The sequence below is a fragment of the Engraulis encrasicolus genome, chromosome 7 (genome assembly GCF_034702125.1).
Source record: "Engraulis encrasicolus isolate BLACKSEA-1 chromosome 7, IST_EnEncr_1.0, whole genome shotgun sequence".
NCBI lineage: Eukaryota > Metazoa > Chordata > Actinopteri > Clupeiformes > Engraulidae > Engraulis > Engraulis encrasicolus.
In genome coordinates, this window is record NC_085863.1 from 54,316,828 (window position 1) to 54,335,915 (window position 19,088).

The 19,088-nt window shown below is 44.5% G+C and overlaps 1 protein-coding gene, 1 long non-coding RNA gene and 3 other non-coding genes across 5 annotated transcripts; 1 reads left to right on the forward strand and 4 right to left on the reverse strand.

Annotated features, from left to right (window-relative positions):
* Positions 1-305: 305 nt before the first annotated feature.
* Positions 306-4,509, reverse strand: LOC134453187 (uncharacterized). Its single transcript, XR_010035560.1, has 10 exons — positions 4,394-4,509; positions 3,635-3,739; positions 3,302-3,357; positions 3,092-3,120; positions 2,782-2,821; positions 2,460-2,490; positions 2,095-2,146; positions 1,736-1,807; positions 818-870; positions 306-573 (listed from the first exon to the last, which is right to left on the reverse strand). It is a non-coding gene; the product is annotated as an uncharacterized LOC134453187 (long non-coding RNA).
* LOC134453385 (small nucleolar RNA SNORA18) lies at positions 2,218-2,354 on the reverse strand. The gene has a single exon (XR_010035585.1). It is a non-coding gene; the product is annotated as a small nucleolar RNA SNORA18 (small nucleolar RNA).
* LOC134453386 (small nucleolar RNA SNORA18) lies at positions 2,582-2,718 on the reverse strand. The gene has a single exon (XR_010035586.1). It is a non-coding gene; the product is annotated as a small nucleolar RNA SNORA18 (small nucleolar RNA).
* Positions 2,909-3,043, reverse strand: LOC134453387 (small nucleolar RNA SNORA18). Its single transcript, XR_010035587.1, has one exon. It is a non-coding gene; the product is annotated as a small nucleolar RNA SNORA18 (small nucleolar RNA).
* A 291-nt stretch (positions 4,510-4,800) lies between the features above and the next one.
* On the forward strand, positions 4,801-19,086 carry si:ch211-209a2.2 (L-asparaginase). The gene is made up of 7 exons (XM_063204012.1): positions 4,801-5,130; positions 7,062-7,157; positions 7,468-7,631; positions 8,815-8,898; positions 17,094-17,193; positions 17,791-17,853; positions 18,707-19,086. The coding sequence occupies exons 1-7, from the start codon at positions 5,014-5,016 to the stop codon at positions 18,836-18,838; spliced, it is 756 nt and encodes a 251-aa protein (XP_063060082.1). The 5' UTR covers positions 4,801-5,013; the 3' UTR covers positions 18,839-19,086.
* Positions 19,087-19,088: the final 2 nt, after the last annotated feature.

The following is a 19,088-nucleotide window of genomic DNA, read 5'->3' on the forward strand; positions in this document are numbered from 1 at the left end:
TTAGGAATATGGCGTTACTGAGCTGAGAGATTTAAGCAACGCGAAATCTTTCAGATTGTTGGGAACTAGGAATGGCACATCTCATGGCTTACAGTAAATGCAAGGTTTCATAAAAGCAGAGAACTTCACCGGAAGCACAAAGGAGAAGCATACTTAAGATTAAGAGTTCACACCAAGCTAAAAAAAAAAAGATGTACAATTGTAACGCGTAATGGGGACCCCAGGTGTTCATTGCAATTGAAATGTCAGAATCTTGGACATCTCATACATTTTAGTGTTTATTAAAAAAAAACCTTACACAAAAGTGTGATGCAGAGCTTTTAATGTTTAATAAGTGTTACATGGAAGACACAGGGCACACGTGAGGAACAAATACCTTACACACGCTTTACATTCAACACATCAGCAGGAGGGCATTTTCATATGCTGCACAAACATCCCATGGGCACGGCACGCGGGTACAGTGACGGTGTGGATGACGCGCCACGCTTGTCTGGAGTAGCGGTCAAGCATTCATCTGGAAGTACCATTTCCAGAACCCATAGGAGGTCAAAGTTCCGATGCACCAGAGTTCTGAGAACATGGAGGGGAAGAAGTTAACGTTTAAACAATTGTGCACAGTACAACAGGCTCGCAATTTAAGGGCCCCGTGTAGAATGTTGCCTGCGAGACAGCAGGTTCCGCATGCACCACGAAACCTGCACACGTCTACACGTGGCGTTTCTATAGGACCAACGCGTTAAGGATCGCCAGTAGGAGAGCGTGGCTGACCCCCTTTGAAGTGATCCGATAAACGAAAAGTATCAAGTCTGCTCACCATTCGGTTTTGAGCTGCACCACCGAGCTGTGAGGACATGCAATCCGGAGAACCTAAACATGGATTATAAAGGAAAAGATTAGTCCAGTTTGAGGCTTTGAACTCAGGAATAACACTGAAGTGTACTTACACAGTTCAAATGTTTCCAGAGAGTCAGTTCAAGCAAGAGCCTGAATGACCCAATGGAATGGGATTTGCTTTATGGTCAAGTCCACAGCAAGTTAGGAACAGAGCTTCCTAAAAGCCTTGGTATATGACCAAACACAACAGATTAATGAGAAAAATAAAACAAAACCTGGTTACTCTAACCCCACTAGACAACAACTAAACCCAAAAATCTTGATTGAGAAGTAAATGGCAGCTAACTGAGGTTTCCGGGCACATGTAAGGGGTGTGATACACAGCTAACCACCACCACGGCTACTTGAGTGGTGGCGTCACGCATACCGCCCATGACACCAGCATGCAGAGTCACTCAACCTCAGAGGGAGGGGAGACAGAACTGCACGTCTCAGCACAAACACAGGTTCTGCAGCAGACACCCTGAACAGCAAAAACACCTGGTGTGAGTCAGACTACTTTCTCATGTTCTTTAGTGGCTTCCAGCTTTGTGATGCAAGGCTTCAAGTCATTGATGAATACCTTGCGAAAGCACAATTCAATAGGTATTCATTTTACAACATGGAAGTTGCTCTGGCTAGGTTAACGGCAAGGAAACAATTCCTCTCCACGCAGGCGGGCGTCAGCAAGCTAAGAGACCACAAGCAACAGGAAGGGGTGGGAAGTAGTTTGACCCACACCCTAGAAGTGTCAGTGCAGTGATGTGGGCCCAGTCTGCACAGGCAAGCTGCAGCAGTACAGAAAACAGCATTTGGGAGAGGAGGGATAGGAGTTTTCTGGAGGGGGGCAGAAACTTACATCGACTTTGCTCTTTACTCAGGATCTTCAACTTGCATCTTCATCCAGGATCTTCAAGAGTGCCACTCAACTCTGCGAAGAGAGACACACACAAAAACCCACTTAACAGTTGTTACCAACACAAGCACAACCAATTACAATTACTTCTCAATTACCAACTGGTGTGGATGTAGGTATGGTGCCATAGATCCCTGAGCAATGTTAACTCAGAAACCACTACAGCACATACCGCTTTGTTCTCGCACTGTCATTTGAACAAAACCAGTCAAGGTATACAACTGGATGCAGATACCACAATGCTGGGCAGGCCTAGAGGAAGTCAACCCATTTACGCAGGATATGGCCAGGAACAAACTTACCAGCCATGAGTGAGTAACGAGCTCCCTCTGCTGGACAGTCTTAAGATCACACCTGGAACATAGAGGACAATAGTCAGGGCCCAACCAATTCAAGTATAAATTCAAAGCATTCCATTATAACGCATGTGTCCTGTAGTTTTATTGCCCACAATGACGACTGATGCATCGTTGAGGGTAAAGCGATGACCACAGATATGATTTGCGAGGCGTTTCCAACGATATGACCCTACAGAGAGGGGTCCATCGGGATAGACCTCAAATAAATCAGGTAAAATGAAAATATCCATTACAATAACCCACAATACTACCGGTTTTAGTTTCATGTGCATTCTTTCAAAGATGCTGACAACACTGCATTAACTTACCCTTTGAAAAGACATCAGGGTGCACGCCAACCTGAAGAAAGCAAACAAGCAAATTAACAAAAATACTGAGCATTAATGCAAGACAATTTATTCCAAGTGCAAGGTCACACCATTTTACACAAATGTGTCCTGTAGTTTTATGACCTACAATGATGACTGGCACAACGTTGAAGGTAAAGCGATAACCACAGATATAATTTGCGAGGCGTTTCCAACGATAAGACCCTACAGAGAGGGGTCCATCGGGATAGACCTCGGACGCATTCAAAGTAAAAACAATTAAACCATGATGTTAAAACACACACACACACACACAACTTACCATTGGAAAGTGCTCCAAAGACTTCAGGATACACATCAACCTGGGAAAAAAGTGAACAAATGAATGCAAATACTGAGCATTCATTAACCCAAGACAATTTATTCCAAGTTCACACCATTTTACACAAATTTGTCCTGTAATTTATGACCGACAATGATGACTGGCACAACGTTGAAGGAAAACCATAACCACAGATATGATTTGCGAGGCGTTTCCAACGATAAGACCCTACAGAGAGGGGTCCATCGGGATAGACCTCGGCTGCATATTTAAGTAATAACAAAGAACTCATTCATGATCACACACTTACCATTTGAAAGCGACATGAAGTGCCCCAACCTGAGGAGAGAGCGTTTCACAACATCAAATGAATGCAAAGACCTGTTCCGATATTTTGAAATCAACCTTGAGAACAATCAGAGTTTAAGTTTGTCTGTCATAATAAGTCAGAGCAGTTGAACATAAAAATCTCATCATGCATCTTAAGTGGTAACGGACATAGCATTACCCAGATACTTACATTTTAGTGATACAGAACACCCCTACATTGGCCTTTGGAAGCCGATGTACACGGACCTGAAAGCAAACCCATTGGTATGAATTTTGGACATGCATTGATTGAACCAATAAAAAAGCAGGACCAACACCAGTGTTGCAATCAACACTTCAGTAGGTGGTGTACATTCCCATAAGTAACACTACCACGACGGATACAAAGCAGTGGGTTGCAAGGGAACACAAATGTCATTCTCAGCACTACAGCAGTGTCCTAGTATATAGAGAAGACCAGGCCTGTTGATGCAGTGCTTGTTCATCAAGGGACAGGAACTACACAGGTACCATCTGAACTCACCTAGTCATTTTCCCCTGGAGCCAGCATTAAGTGCGAACACATTATGCAGGCTTTATTCCATTGTCCAAAGATGGGCTTTTGGTGGTCGGCGGGAACAATTCATTTCTTCACATGTAGAGAGAGAAAAAAGACAGTCATTATCTGTGCATGTCACTGGGCACGATTATCCACAACATGGTAAAACTGCACTTCGGCTGTGCCATGGTGTGGCGTTAGTGAAATTAACTCATGAATTACAAAGAGGCAGAAGTTGATTGCGTGATAGTATTAATGTCCCAGGCCTCATTGTCATCACTGTAACGACAGTACAGCAATGAAAGCAAACCTGGTAACCATCTAGCCATGCGGTAGACGTGGAATTTACAACAAAACGCCACGACTCGGATCGCACGGCATGACCTACTAATGGATCGTCGTTTTCAGAAAGTCATGTTTATTTCATTCAAAGCTACAATTCTCCAGAAAACAGTAGTACTTCTGGAAACTGTGATATTTCTTGGCATAGAAGTGAGTCATTCAAATCCGCAAAGAAGTGTAAATATATATTGGATATGCTAAATCACCGGGTCTAGGCGGCTAACAACTGAAAGCTAACGCGGGCCTTCCAACCACGTGGTTTTGCGCAAAGGCGAATACCGTATGCGCGTGCATCATACAGCGACATTAAACGGTTTTTACATAATCTCAATGCATGGCTCTAGCACACAATTCAGTGCGAAATACTGGCATATTTATCCAAGTTAAATTACAATGATTCACCTTTTCTTAGCCGCATCGTGGTTGACGTCTTCTTGCAGACACGCCACGATTGAGGAACTTCCTACGTTTACGGCCAGTTTTTATAGCTACAGCGCAGCATGTCTCGGCGTTTTACGGCAGCACAACTTCCACCAATCACTGCCGTCGATACAAATCGACAGCAAATGAAATCACTCTCGCAAGTCACACAGCCAGTCTGAAAGTTTCAGACTGAAATTGATGAAAAGCCAGCCAAAAGAAAATTACTTAAATTTTGATTTGTGGTGTTTGTCTGTAGATAATCCTTAATGGGTATTGTGTACGTCAATTGGCAATCACACAGAATGCCAAGTTAAAAGTAACGTAACCCAACTGTACAGTAAATTAGTACAACTACAGTGTCAGAATTCAATTAAGAGTTTCCCCTTACAAAAACAAATTCAGACAGAATCAAGCACTAGAACTAATTTAGCTTTCTTTCGCACTGCTAGAACAGAAGCAGCAACTGTCTGCCTCGCGACGCCGCGAGCCATAACGTTCGTTCCTGTGTTCAGTAGGCAGCGCACAGTTATAACAAGTGCAATTGAAGAAATTGTAAATAAAACACGTGGTCTTCTACTGACATTACAACACTTTGAGTGATGGGAGCCTTGGTCAGCAAGTTTTCAAGACACAATGATGAGGAGCAGTACAGATTTTGGTCTGCAATCGCATCTTCTCTGCGCCTTGGCTGGTTAGGATCAGAAGACAAGGACAGGGTAAGGTCATCATAGGAAGCTTACTAGGTTAATTACAGCGACACATTCTAATTGTATGTTATAGTTTAATTAAAAATAATATGGGGATTTAGCTATGAAATCACTAACTTTAGCTAGCTAAAAACTTGTTGTCCTTACTGATTATTCCGTTTCAGGACTTGCGTGATGTGATAAGCCAATGCTAATGAATGTTCCTATGGTATTAGCCCATTCTGATTACCGTTTATATCATTGTCGATGTGGTGAATTGTCACTCACTGGCTATGTAATCACTACATGATACAGGGCTTAGAGCTAGAGGGGCGTAAGTGGCATTTGACCAACTTTACAGGAGAGCCAAAACAAAATTTTGACCACTATTTAATCAACTATATTTATTTACCTTTAACCACAACATCATAGCCATGAACATACTTAAATGAGGCAGTCATGGATTCAAAATATGATGTCATATTGACATACTGAACATGTTCTCAAATTTAGAAAATTGCTAAACATACAGAAAAATATGGCCAAAAATGCACGATACGCCTTTTGGGCACCAAATATTTTGAATGTTAAGAGAGGGAAAAGGACGTATCTGCTCATTCTTGGTTAAAAATAATGTGGTGAATAAGTCTTGATTTCTTCCTTTTATTTCAGATACTGTATACAACAAAGACATTCTGATGTGTCAGTACCTCCACTTCTCAATTTAGTGTAAATGCAATGTACCCTGGCCATTTCCATCCTATTCAAGTACACAATCCAATGCTCACCCCTGTTTTCGCATCAATTTAGTGCTTCAATCTCATTTATTACTTCCCATTCATGTTTTTAATTTCAAACACTTGAACAGTGTAACATTTGCTGTACTTACAAGCAGTTCAATGTCAATTCTATAGTTTGTATGCACTTCACTTTAGCATAGAGGCCTTCTGAGCCTATCTAGCCATTGGTGTGAATGGAGATACGCCCTTTTGCCTCCAACACAGATGCCCACTTCTGTGTTAGGTCTTAAATGTTTTGCTCTTTTATTCAATATAGGTTGGGTTCTGATATGTATTTTTGGTACAGTTAGATAGAGCTCATCAAGACCTTTAATTTGATATATATAACTCATTTTTGTCAAAAATGCCACTTACGCCCCTCTGGCTCTAAGCCCTCATGATGATATGGTTGAACAATGTAAATATTTAAAAAGGGATGTAACTCTAGCCTACTAGTAGTTGCAATGTAATACACTATGTAATACACTAAGTGGACGCTTTTATCCAAAGAAAATTGCAGTTATTTACAGGGTATTGGTTACAGCCCCTGGAACAGTAGGCCTATGTGATGATTAGATGTCCTGCTCACTGCACCTCAACCATGTAGTGCAGTAGGGAGTGGAAGTGTGGGATTCAAACTTGCAACCCTCTGGCTGAAAGTCTTATCTCCCTAACAGTATGGCCACAGAGATGCCAGAGATTTGTTGAGCATAAGATATTCTGCATTGCATGACTTTTACTCTCATTAAGTACAAAGTAGAGTTTAATATGCAGGGAAGCTCTTCTTCACAAGTGCCATGAAGTTTGAGAGGGATGAACAGCTAGCTGCTAAAAGATCAGGGTCATTCCTCTCAACCTTCAAGAAGCTTGTGAAGCCTTCCGGAATAACAAAACTAACTCCACTACTCACCCGTAACCCTGTATAACCCTGTGCACTAACTTTCTTATGCTCATAAGTCTCATACAATTTCTTGTATATTGCTACACTCTGTATTGCTTTTGTATTCCTTGTATACTTCTCTATTCTGTATTCCCCTCACCTTGTATTCTGCTATCTGTGTCATATTTTTGTAAGTCGATCTGGATAAGAACATTTGCCAAATGTAATGTAATGTTTAAAAAACATACACACACCTACTCCACTTTCTCCAAAAATATTTATTGTTTTTATATTCACTGTAGGAGGTGAAAGTGTGCCAGTATGCTCTCTTCCCGCTGCTTCTCAACACCTCCGCCTTGCAGGGGGACATTGTGACGATACAAACACACATACAACAGGTGAGTTTTCTTAAAATGGAAAATGTGCTCTTCTTAGCTTGTGCTGAGATGTACAACCTGGTGCATAGCAGTTTATACAATTTTTTATTACATGTTAATGAAGTTGTACCTAAGTGACATCAATTTAAAAATCAAATTTATAAACAAATGTATAAATGGAACATATTATTAGAGCACATTTTCTAATCTAAACCACGATCGGAAAATAATTGGATGCAGGCAGCACATATTTACGAGTTTACAAGGGTTTTGGATTTGATTTGATTTGTCTTTGATTTCCCCGATTTTTATTTCTGGTCGTATGTGAAAGGGTGCGGATGTGTGTATGCCGGACAGCCGTGGAAGAACAGCCCTTCACCTGGCGGCAAGCGAGGCTGATGTCCAGACGGTTGGCTTTCTTTTAGCTAAAGGAGCAGAGATCAACGCCAGGGACCATGTAGGAGGAACCCCTATTTTGGATGCAATTCGTTGCAAGTGAGGAAAAAAACTAGGTTTCCCCTCTGAGATATACTGTTGTGATAGAAATATTAATTTGTGTATTATTTATTGCAGTCTACTTAGGTGTACTGAAGTTTAATCCCTTCATATGGAGTGTGAACATCTGTGCTTTGTTACTGATTTGATACAGTACCGGTACATTAAAAGTGTGGGCTACTTTGGAGTCCGAAACATATTTTGCCAAAATAAAGCATGTCTTATTAACCTGGTGTTGGGCCAGGTATTGCAATGACCTAACCTGGCAAGCCAGACTATAACATGAAATGTATAATTTCAGTCAGCTAGTTAAAGGGACAGTTTGGTCAATTTCAACATGCAGTTGTAATGCTCACACTACCCTGGACTTGTCAGTGCCTGAGATTTTTTTTCTTCTTCTTCAGCCGATTCCGAGATCCTGGTCATTGTAATGGGGGCAGCTCTTTGTTTACATTTCAAAAAAACATTTTTATTTATTCCCAAAAACATCCAAAAGGTTATAAAACATCAGCAGACAACTAGCAAACAGCAGTACCTTTTGGGAAAATATTTGGAGTTGGCCTATGTTTCATTTAAAAAAAATGTAAACAAACGCTGCCCCCATTAGAATTGCTCATATCTCGGAAAGGGCAGAGCCGAAAAATGTGGCATCACCAGGTACTGACAAGTCAAGGGTAGCGTGAGCAATACAACTGCATGTTGAAATTGACCAAACTGTCCCTTTAAGCCCATCCCAACAACTCACTACACAAATACAAAAAACATTCTTGGCCCAGCTATGATTATCCGCTATGGTGCGAGGCTAGACCAACCTGCCATGCAAAAGACATATTCTGCTCTGGTCTTGTTTACTAAGCTAGCAGTGACCCGGTCTGTCTGTCTGTTTGTCTGTCGGTCCAGCCGCAGTGTTTTGTGTCGCCAGAGGGCGGCAGCAAACATACATCACTTGCTTCTAGCATTGGCCAGGGGGGGCAGGTTGCCATCTCTGATTTCCATCTCAGATTGCCCTTGCCTCAGAATTGTATTTTGTTCTGTTCCATTCATTATTGGGGCTCTCTGAGGGGCCATTACGACGGGAAAAGTCTATTAAGTCCATTAAGCCTGTCCATTAATTCTATTAGGAGAAGAAATACATTTGTCAATCCCAATGAAATCTCAAATCTGTGTTCTGTGTCCTTTTCAGGAATTTGGAAGTGATAAAGTTTTTGGTGAACAAAGGAGCAATGTTGGACATGTCAGACGTGGACTTGGGGACAGAAATGTGTTGGTGAGGAGGATGTGTCTTTTCTTCGCAACTTCCACAACTGTTATATGTTTCCTTTACTGTCATATGCAGCAACATACAGTGGTTTCATTAGCTTACCGTATTAGGTTCAGTCTTGGGAAATGCTGTGATTGCTATTATTTTGTTTTGCAAGTCTGCAAGTAAATCATTTTTGTGAGTGTCACAAAGTACCACGGCTCAGGTTGGGTTCCTTAGAAAAAACAGACTGGCTCCGCCACAGCAGCACTTAAGTGCAGGGTGTTTATTATTTGAAGTGCACCCAAAATCCAAAAAAGTGACAAAAATGTGAAATTGTGGCTTGTAAATAAAGTTGGCCAATAAAAAGAAAAATTCAATAAAGAAAATAGCGAATTCGAAAGTCCAAAATAATTATTCAAGTCCATCAAAAATAAGCAAAAGATAATGTCCAAAGTAGTTCAGTCTCAAAAAGGTAAATTCAACTTACAGCCACAACCTGCAGTACAACTGTTTACCTGAGCTGGTACTCGGTGCTTCTGCTCACTCTCTCTCTCTCTCAGAATGATCACAGCCCAGTATTTCAGATGCTCAACCCCTCCCACAGGTCATACTATCTTCACATTTAAACTCAATATTCACTAATAGGCACTTTTACACATTACTACTACATTCAGTAAATAGTTGCAAATTAATACACTTCATATGCATCATAATCATTGCACAATTCCCCATGTAAAGCACAATATTTCAACATTTCATCAAAAATCCCCGTAGAAAATAGTTTGCCCCGTACCCACGCTGCATTGCGCAGAGCTGAGGCGCTTGAACAAGCCCTCAGCCCCACTGCTCGAGTTTGCCTGTCATGGCGGCGCGCACACCATACAAACCTTCCCCAAACAAATGCTGCTGGAGTTCAAACTATTGGGCGAAAATGAACAACTTAACAAAACACAAAGAAAGGGGGCTCATAGCCAACAGGATCTAACCTGCGCTACTTGGTAAGTGTATGTTTACTATTTGTCGCGTGAGTGTAGCCGAAGTCGGGGAAAAGTTTCAGTGTTTGTGTTCGAGTGAATGGATGTTTGTTTGAAGTCGCGTGTAGTGCGCAAAAATGTTTGTAAATACTAATGTTTGATGTCGTCTGTGTTTACCGTTGTGTATGAATGTTATCGTTGGTGACTGTGTGTGTGTGTGTGCTTCTCATGTACTGACGCTTGTTAAAAGGATGGTATCAGCCGCTAGTCAGCTAAATACAGGTGTGCACCCCTGTTCCAGTGACCAGAGACAATTAACTAGGTGCTGTACGGAGGAGCTAGACAGAGCACTCTGTCACATTACCTTCCCCTTCTCCTAGATTGCAGAGCATCTGCAATCGGGACAGGTAATCTGCTGGAATGTTCTGCTTTCCGGATTTGTGTCGGATCTTGAATCTGTAAGGTTGAAGTGCGAGATACCATCTGGTCACTCTCGCGTTGTGGTCCTTCATGGTCTGGATCCAGGTTAGAGCTCGGTGGTCTGTATCCAGATCAAACTCTCGGCCCAGCAAGTAGTATCGTAGACTCTCCAGAGCCCACTTAATTGCAAGGCACTCCTTCTCAATTGTTGAATAACGTTGCTCTCTGGGCAGTAACTTCCGGCTCAGATAGAGCACTGGCCTTTCTTCACCTGGCTTCCCTTGTACCAGGACAGCTCCGATCCCTACTGAAGATGCATCCACTTGGACAAGGAAACGCTGTGTGAAGTCTGCACTTTGCAGAACTGGAGAGGAACACAGACATGTCTTCAATGCAGTGAAGGCCTTCTCACATTCTTCAGTCCACTGAACTGGATTCCTGGCGGCTTTGCTGGTGAGATCAGTTAGAGGTGCGGCGATGGTGGAGAAATGGGGAATAAAACGGCGGTACCATCCAACAAGTCCAAGGAACGACCTGACCTGCTTTCTGGTCCGAGGTCGGGAACTGTTCATGATGGCTTCTACCTTGTCGACTTGCGGTCGGACCTCTCCATGGCCAACGAGGTATCCCAGGTACTTGGTCTCATCCCTGGCCCACTCGCACTTCTGGACGTTCAAGGTGAGTCCTGCCTCTTGAATCCGTTGGAGAACTCTCTGCAGATGTTGGCAGTGTTCTGTCCAGGTCTCGCTGAAGATCACAACGTCGTCCAGGTAAGCAGCACAGCAATCGTCACACCCCTGGAGGACTCTGTCCATTAGCCGTTGGAATGTGGCTGGCGCACCGTGCAAACCAAACGGCATGACGGTGAATTGGAAGAGCCCACTGGGTGTTCTGAAGGCTGTGTACTCCCTGGACTTCTCCTCCAGCGGCACTTGCCAGTAACCTTTGCAGAGGTCGAGCGTGGTGATATACCTGGCACGACCAATCTTCTCCAGCAAGTCGTCGATCCTGGGCATCGGATAGGCATCGAACTGCGAGACTGCGTTGAGCTTCCTGAAGTCCATGCATATCCGAAGGGATCCATCCTTCTTGGGCACCACCACAATTGGACTGCTCCACTCGCTCATCGAATCCTCAATTACGCCCAACTCCCGCATGGTCTGGATCTCTTCTCTCAGTCCAGACACCAGGGTCTCTGGCACCCTGTAAGGCCTCTGCCGAATTGGAGTGGGGTCCTTCAAGTGAATCTTGTGCTCCAGCACTCCAGTGAGCCCTGGTCTAGGCTGGAACAGTGATGGGAAGAGGTTGAACACCTCCAGCACCAGGAGGTCCGTCTTCATGTCCGCCTTCAAGTGATCAAATTTGACAGGAGCCTCTTTCCGTGGCTTCCAGGTCTGCATGTCATCTTCATCTTCTTCATCTTCATCTGCATCCACTTTCCGCACCATCATCACCTTGGCACCTTTTCTCCTCACCTCAGCTGTCTCCATCTTTGTGTCCGCCATCTCAGTCTTTACTTTCATCTTCATCTCTTGATGCCCTGACTTCACCTTTGTTTCTTCAGTCTTCGCCTCCTTCCACTCTTTCAACATGTTCACATGGTACACCTGGGTGGTCTTGCCCTTGTCAGGGTGGTGTACCTGGTATGTGACTGGACCCATCTTCTTGGTGATGACGTATGGGCCTTGCCATTTCGCGAGAAGCTTGCTGGTGCTGGTGGGGAGCAGTAATAGGACCTTCTGACCTGGCTGGTACTCACGGTGCCTGGCATACTGGTCATACCAGAGCTTCTGTGCCTTCTGCGCCTTCCGCAAGTTCTCTTCAGCCTCCTCTCGGTACTGGTCCAGGCGATCTCTCATTCGCAGCACGTACTGCACGATGCCCACCTCGGATGAAGCTTCTGCTGGCCTCTCCCACGTCTTCTTCAGCAGGTCCAATGGACCTTGAACCTGCCAACCGTACACCAACTCGAATGGAGAAAATCCCGTCGAGGCTTGAGGCACCTCTCTGTATGCAAACAGGAGGAAGGGCAGCCATTTGTCCCAGTCCTTGCCGGTGTCTGACACGAATTTCCTCAACATGCTCTTGAGGGTGTGGTTGAATCTCTCCACAAGTCCGTCCGTCTGTGGATGGTATGGGCTGGTTCGGAGGGCTTTGATTCCCAGCTGCTGGTGGAGTTGCTTCATCAGTCGTGATGTGAAGTTCGTCCCTTGGTCAGTGAGAATTTCCCTCGGGAATCCAACCCGGGAGAAAAGCTGGACCAGGGCACTGATGACCTTGGGTGTGGTGATGGACCGCAGCGGGAAGACCTCCGGATAGCGGGTCGCGTAATCGCAGATCACCAGGATGAATCGGTACCCAGAGCTGCTCTTCTCCAGTGGTCCGACGATGTCCATGGCGATGCGTTCGAAGGGGGTGGAGATCACGGGTAATGGGTGCAGAGGTACTCTGTCCGCTCTCCGCACAGCACCTGTTTTCTGGCACACTGGACAGTTAGCACAATATGTACGCACATCGGTATACATGGAGGGCCAAAAGAATCGCGAGCTTAATCTCAGGTAAGTTTTCTGAAGTTTCAAATGACCTGCCCAGGGTAGTGTGTGTGCGAGGTGAAGGACTAGGGGTCGGCATGTGGTCGGTACAACTAGGCGCTTAACATTATCCCCTTCAATGTATAACAGCCCATTCTCCAACATTACTCTTTCCCCATCCACCCCTACTTGATCACCTCCCTTCCCATTCACTCTGTCAAACAAGGGTTTCAACGATACATCCCCAGCTTGCAATGCTCCCATGTTCTCTGGCACCTCCCACAACCCATCAGCTTTAAGAGCAGTAGTTTCCGGTTTAGCCACCGGGGTACCCAAATGCTTCGCTATGCGCCGCTGTTGGCGCGTCTTCCTGGGGCCTTTGGACCCGCCCTGGTACAGAGTCTGGTAGGGGTAGAGTACACAAGTCTGGTAGGGGCTCAAGTCCGCCCTTCGTTTGGGATCTGGTGAACACTGCACAAGACAGATGCTTTCCTGCAGCTTCACATTTAGGTGTATCCAGAAGTTCTGTCAACACTGGTAAGTCCCTCCCCAAGACTATATCAGTTGGCAAATCTCTCACCACCCCAGCATTAATCAGAAACATTTGACCCTTTGCAGTTACAGTCACTTCAGTAGTCGGGTATTCCTTCTCATCACCATGTACACATTGCACAAACATTTTCTTTTCATAGTTCAGGTTATCAGATGGTAGCAGGGATCTGTTCACGAGAGTCACGGAGCTACCAGTATCAACCAGTGCATTCACAGCTTGTCCATTCAACAGAATTTCAGATTTCATTTCATCAGCATTGTCATTACCATCGTCATCATCATCCCCACAAAGACTGTCTCCCTCCCTCGGTACATAGCAAAACCCGTTAAGCTTTGGCTTTCTTATCGGACACACAACAGCTTTATGACCTTGCTGCTGACAGTTATAACAGACAATCTCTCGCCCTCTATTCTGCGAACCATCCCATCTCACAGCCCCACCCATGGTACCTCTACCGTCCCGTGTGTCTTTGACATCTTGGGTTGCTTGAGATCGCTGGGGTGCTTGAGATCGATGAGTGCTTTGGAGGTGCAGTGGTGCTTGGGGTCGCTGATTACTCTGAAAGTGTGGTGATGCTTGAGGTCGCTGACTGCCACGCCGATGAGCGTTGAGGTACTGCATGGCAAGTTTTGCAGTGGTCTTAGCATCCTTCGGCTCGTGCTCTTTCACCCAGGTCCGGACGTCGTACGGCAGAACGTTGATCAGCTGCTCCATGACGATCGTCTCCGCGATGTCCTCCTTGGAATGCTCCTCTGGCTTTATCCAACGCCGATACAGGTTCTTCAGGCGGTTGTACGTCTCCGTCGGGGTCTCTCCTGGCGGTGTCGTCGGCGTCCTGAAGCGCTGTCGGTAGGTCTCAGCCGTCACGTCGAACTTCTCCAGGATCGCCTCTCGTAGATGCTTGTAGGTGTTGGACTTCTCCTCATCCATCGCTGTGTAGGCAGCAAGCGCCTTCCCCGTCAGCAGTGGCACTAGGCGGCACGCCCAGTCTCTCTCTGGCCACGCCCACGTTCTGGCCATGCGCTCGAAACGAAGCAGGTAATCTTCTATGTCTTCACCCTGTTGGTACACCGGCATCTTGGGCTCCTTGCGCACAACCCTCTCTGGCTGCGCTTGTTGAGCTGGAGCTGCAGCAGGTCGATCTTGAACTGCAGCATGCTGATCTTGCGCTGGAGCAGGAACCGCCCACGGCTCATCAAACGAGTCTGCTGGCTCTTCTCTGGTACCTCGGCGACGATGGGGGGTTGGTGTGGGGAGGCCCATCCGTGGACTCTCCGACTCTACAGCACTCTCCGGTGTAGCTGCGGTCCTCGACTCTGCATGCTGTCCTCCGGCTTGTCTTTCTCCTAGGTGTGTAGCCAGGCCACGAATCTCTGCCAGGATGGTCTCCTCACGGCGCTGCTGCACGGTCAGGAACTCCCTCAGCAGGCCTGCTACATCTCCCATTGTACGCTCCGCCTCCTTCTCTGATGTCCGTTCTGCTTCCTCCAGTGATGCTGCTGCCGTCACCTCTGGTTGGAACCGGGCTTTGGGTTTCTGTTCTGTCGGAGTACTCGAAGTCATCTTCGAGCGTACCACCGGCTCTGGCTCCTCTTCATGCACCTCAGATGCCTCCTGCCATTCTTCTTCTTGCTTCTCACCTTTCACGTCGGCCATCTTGAAATTGGGCGATGCACTTCCTGTGGCTGGCCAATCCCACCGCTGCCACCATATGTCACAAAGTACCACGGCTCAGGTTGGGTTCCTTAGAAAAAACAGACTGGCTCCGCCACAGCAGCACTTAAGTGCAGGGTGTTTATTATTTGAAGTGCACCCAAAATCCAAAAAAGTGACAAAAATGTGAAATTGTGGCTTGTAAATAAAGTTGGCCAATAAAAGAAAAATTCAATAAAGAAAATAGCGAATTCGAAAGTCCAAAATAATTATTCAAGTCCATCAAAAATAAGCAAAAGATAATGTCCAAAGTAGTTCAGTCTCAAAAAGGTAAATTCAACTTACAGCCACAACCTGCAGTACAACTGTTTACCTGAGCTGGTACTCGGTGCTTCTGCTCACTCTCTCTCTCTCTCAGAATGATCACAGCCCAGTATTTCAGATGCTCAACCCCTCCCACAGGTCATACTATCTTCACATTTAAACTCAATATTCACTAATAGGCACTTTTACACATTACTACTACATTCAGTAAATAGTTGCAAATTAATACACTTCATATGCATCATAATCATTGCACAATTCCCCATGTAAAGCACAATATTTCAACATTTCATCAAAAATCCCCGTAGAAAATAGTTTGCCCCGTACCCACGCTGCATTGCGCAGAGCTGAGGCGCTTGAACAAGCCCTCAGCCCCACTGCTCGAGTTTGCCTGTCATGGCGGCGCGCACACCATACAAACCTTCCCCAAACAAATGCTGCTGGAGTTCAAACTATTGGGCGAAAATGAACAACTTAACAAAACACAAAGAAAGGGGGCTCATAACATACAGGATTTAACCTGCGCTACTTGGTAAGTGTATGTTTACTATTTATCGCGTGAGTGTAGCCGAAGTCGGGGAAAAGTTTCAGTGTTTGTGTTCGCGTGAATGGATGTTTGTTTGAAGTCGCCTGTATCGCGCAAAAATGTTTGTAATACTAATGTTTGATGTCGTCTGTGTTTACCGTTGTGTATGAATGTTATCGTTGGTGACTGTGTGTGTGTGTGTGCTTCTCATGTACTGACGCTTGTTAAAAGGATGGTATCAGCCGCTAGTCAGCTAAATACAGGTGTGCACCCCTGTTCCAGTGACCAGAGACAATTAACTAGGTGCTGTACGGAGGAGCTAGACAGAGCACTCTGTCACAGTGAGCGTATTTACATGCAGGGAGTATTACGATTTTAGACAGAATATTGACAGTGTTCAGTTTGTACACTGGTTGTGTAAACTTGTTATTCATTCCAAATGTGACCATCTCCGGGAATATTTCAGTTGCAGAATGCTAGCCTGGGAAATCCCATGCTGCTTTGCACAACCGTTCCGATCTGAACAGCATCTGACAGCATGGAATCTGTACCCAGAGAACAGAGATCGGTGCCTCCAATCAGAGAGCACGGAGGCGTGGAAAGGCGATGACTGCAGTTCGTTTGAATAGATACAACTGACACGATTAGCTATGGCTACGTATGCCAAATTGTACACATTCGTAATGCCCAATAAACAGCCGTCTTCAATCGTAAACCACACACCTACGGGATTTACAGTGTAGGGAGGTCTCCAGACCTTATCTCACTTGTGATTAAGGTGCTGTTTCCACGTAGCAGGATATTTTTTTTAGCAGGGTATTTTTTTCTCCTGCTTGTATTGGTTTTGCATTGGTTTTGGCCTTCCGTTTCCACGTAGCAGATATTTACGTGGTCTCCAGGTGCAGGAGAAAAAAATAGCAGGAGAAAAAAATATCCTGTTTAGGGGTCTGAAACGCATTTGTTACAATGGAGGATTTTTTTTATCCACATGTTGCGTTTCCACGTAGCAGGAGAAAAAAATACCCTGCTAAAAAAATATCCTGCTATGTGGAAACATAACCTAAGTCTGGTGATAAGCAGGCAAGCAGAATGCTGTTCCACTCATGTAAATGGAATATTCCTGACCTTGTTTCAAAATGAATACGAACAATATTACGTTTGAAACCGGAAAACTCCTTGCATGTTACTGCAATCAGTGTTATATTCACTGACAAAGGAAATATACTGTCTTTTTGTAGCCTGGCCTACCTGGGAGATCTAGAGCAGATGGAAGCGTGGAGAGTGGCTGGAGTTAGCTTGAATTATGCAGACGCGGACGGCAGAACTCCCTTACATGTGGTACATTATACTATCTACTGTAGTTTGAATACTTGCATGATGTATCAGGGCAAACATACACTCACTGGCAGTAAAAGTGACTAGTACGTTTTCTGTTCTACCACCCAAACTAAATTTTTACCAGCATTTGGCTGGTTTTCGGGTTTTAATTTAGAGCCCTGTGTACAGGGCTTAACACTGGCACCTGCCAACCGGCCAAATGCTGGTAAAACTTGGCTGTGGCTGGTAACAATTTCAGTGACACTAGCCAATTTGACAGGTAGCTTATTCTATGCTATGACATATCAGAATATTGTATAATCTGCACGTTGCCCTTTGTGTATCAACATATTTAAGTTCAAGAAAAAGCTCAGTTACTCAGTTTCTATTTGTTTGTTTTATTTCAATGTGGAAAACCATTAACCACTAATGACTCGGGGAAACCACTAGCCATAGTGGCCGGCAAGCGAAAAAGTTAGTGTCAAGCCCTGCCTGTGTAGTATGTATGTAATATGTACAGTATGTATGTATGATAGTAAATGTATGTATGATAGTATGCAGTGTGCATGTATCAAATGTTGGTCTTACAGTCCACCTTGGTATCCACATTTTCTCCAGGCTGTGTGCACAAACCAGGAGGATGTTGTGAAATACTGCATGAAACACGGGGCAAACCTTGAGGTAAAGTGAAGCATTACTGTAATTAGCTATAGTTAAGATTTCCATGAATTTATGAATTAATTTGAATTTAATTTAAGATGTATGCAGTGAACATATTTTTTAAAATAATGTATTAATTAATAAGAGTGAACACTGTTAAAAATGACTGTAGTAAGTCAACTGCGGTAGCGCTCTTCAATTTTATTTTCCTCTAGAACAGCTTACATCAAGCTAAGGCCTACGCAAAGTGAAAGAGGTTAATGCATCAGGCTAATGGTAAATGTGCCGCTGTTCACTAACTTTCAGCTGTAGTTGCAGGGGCAACAGACTGGGTTGAGAAAGCGATAGTCCTCTGCCTGATATTTCCTCTGCCTGTGCTCCCAACATTGGTCATTTCATTAATTAGCTTATCAACCTGTATTGGGGCACTACGTTTCAGTGCCTGTGTAGGGCACGGATGTTGAAAATCAGTGCAATGTGTAAAGTACCCGGTTTAGCCGCTGCCCTAATAATTGTAAAAATGCAATGTGTGAACTATGGACACGGCGCGGACTAAATTGATACCATGTTAGTGCTCCAAACTCTCCCACAATACTATGCACTACACGCTAGTGCACTGAGACTAGAGTGTCATTTAAGACATGCTGTTCGTGGCAGGGTTTACTTTCTGAACCCATGATGTCAGCCCCTGTGTAATTGTGGCACGGCATTTAAATCACCAATGATTGAATAATGGTGTTCGAATTAGAAAGATAATGAATAATGGATTTTTTCCCCAAATTGAGTGCCATCAATAGAGATGTGAAGATTGAGAAAGGGGGAGATCCGAACCCAAGCAAAAAAAGCTAAATTTCATGATGTGTTTTCTCAACAGCTGCGAGACAGGTTCAACAACCGGCCCATAGATGATGCTCAGCGGCTGTCCCTGACTAATCTGGAGGAGGTGCTCAACAGCAAGGGCAAGAAACACATGGCGAAAACCTCGGATGCAATTCCCGAGGCCTGAGGTCTACGCACCCATGCATTATTATTACCGCAATTCATGCCATTTTTTTTAATACGGATGTGTTCTTATTATCCACAATATCCTATTGAATATATATATTTTATGTATTTTATTTTTTCTGTAACAGAACTCAAGGGAAACGGCCTCTTGTATATCAAAAGTGTTTTTTAAAACATGTCTTTCTTAGTTTTGCAGATAAAATTGATGTGTATATTTTCAGTGGATGCATTAAAATGAGCAACAAATAACA

What these genes read in the sequence shown, in the direction of transcription:
- si:ch211-209a2.2 (XM_063204012.1), top strand. Translation starts at nt 5,014, where the DNA reads ATGGGAGCCTTGGTCAGCAAGTTTTCAAGACACAATGATGAGGAGCAG. An exon ending in TACAAACACACATACAACAG is followed by an intron (nt 7,158 to 7,467) that starts GTGAGTTTTCTT and finishes CGTATGTGAAAG; the next exon opens with GGTGCGGATGTGTGTATGCC. An exon ending in TTGGGGACAGAAATGTGTTG is followed by an intron (nt 8,899 to 17,093) that starts GTGAGGAGGATG and finishes GTCTTTTTGTAG; the next exon opens with CCTGGCCTACCTGGGAGATC.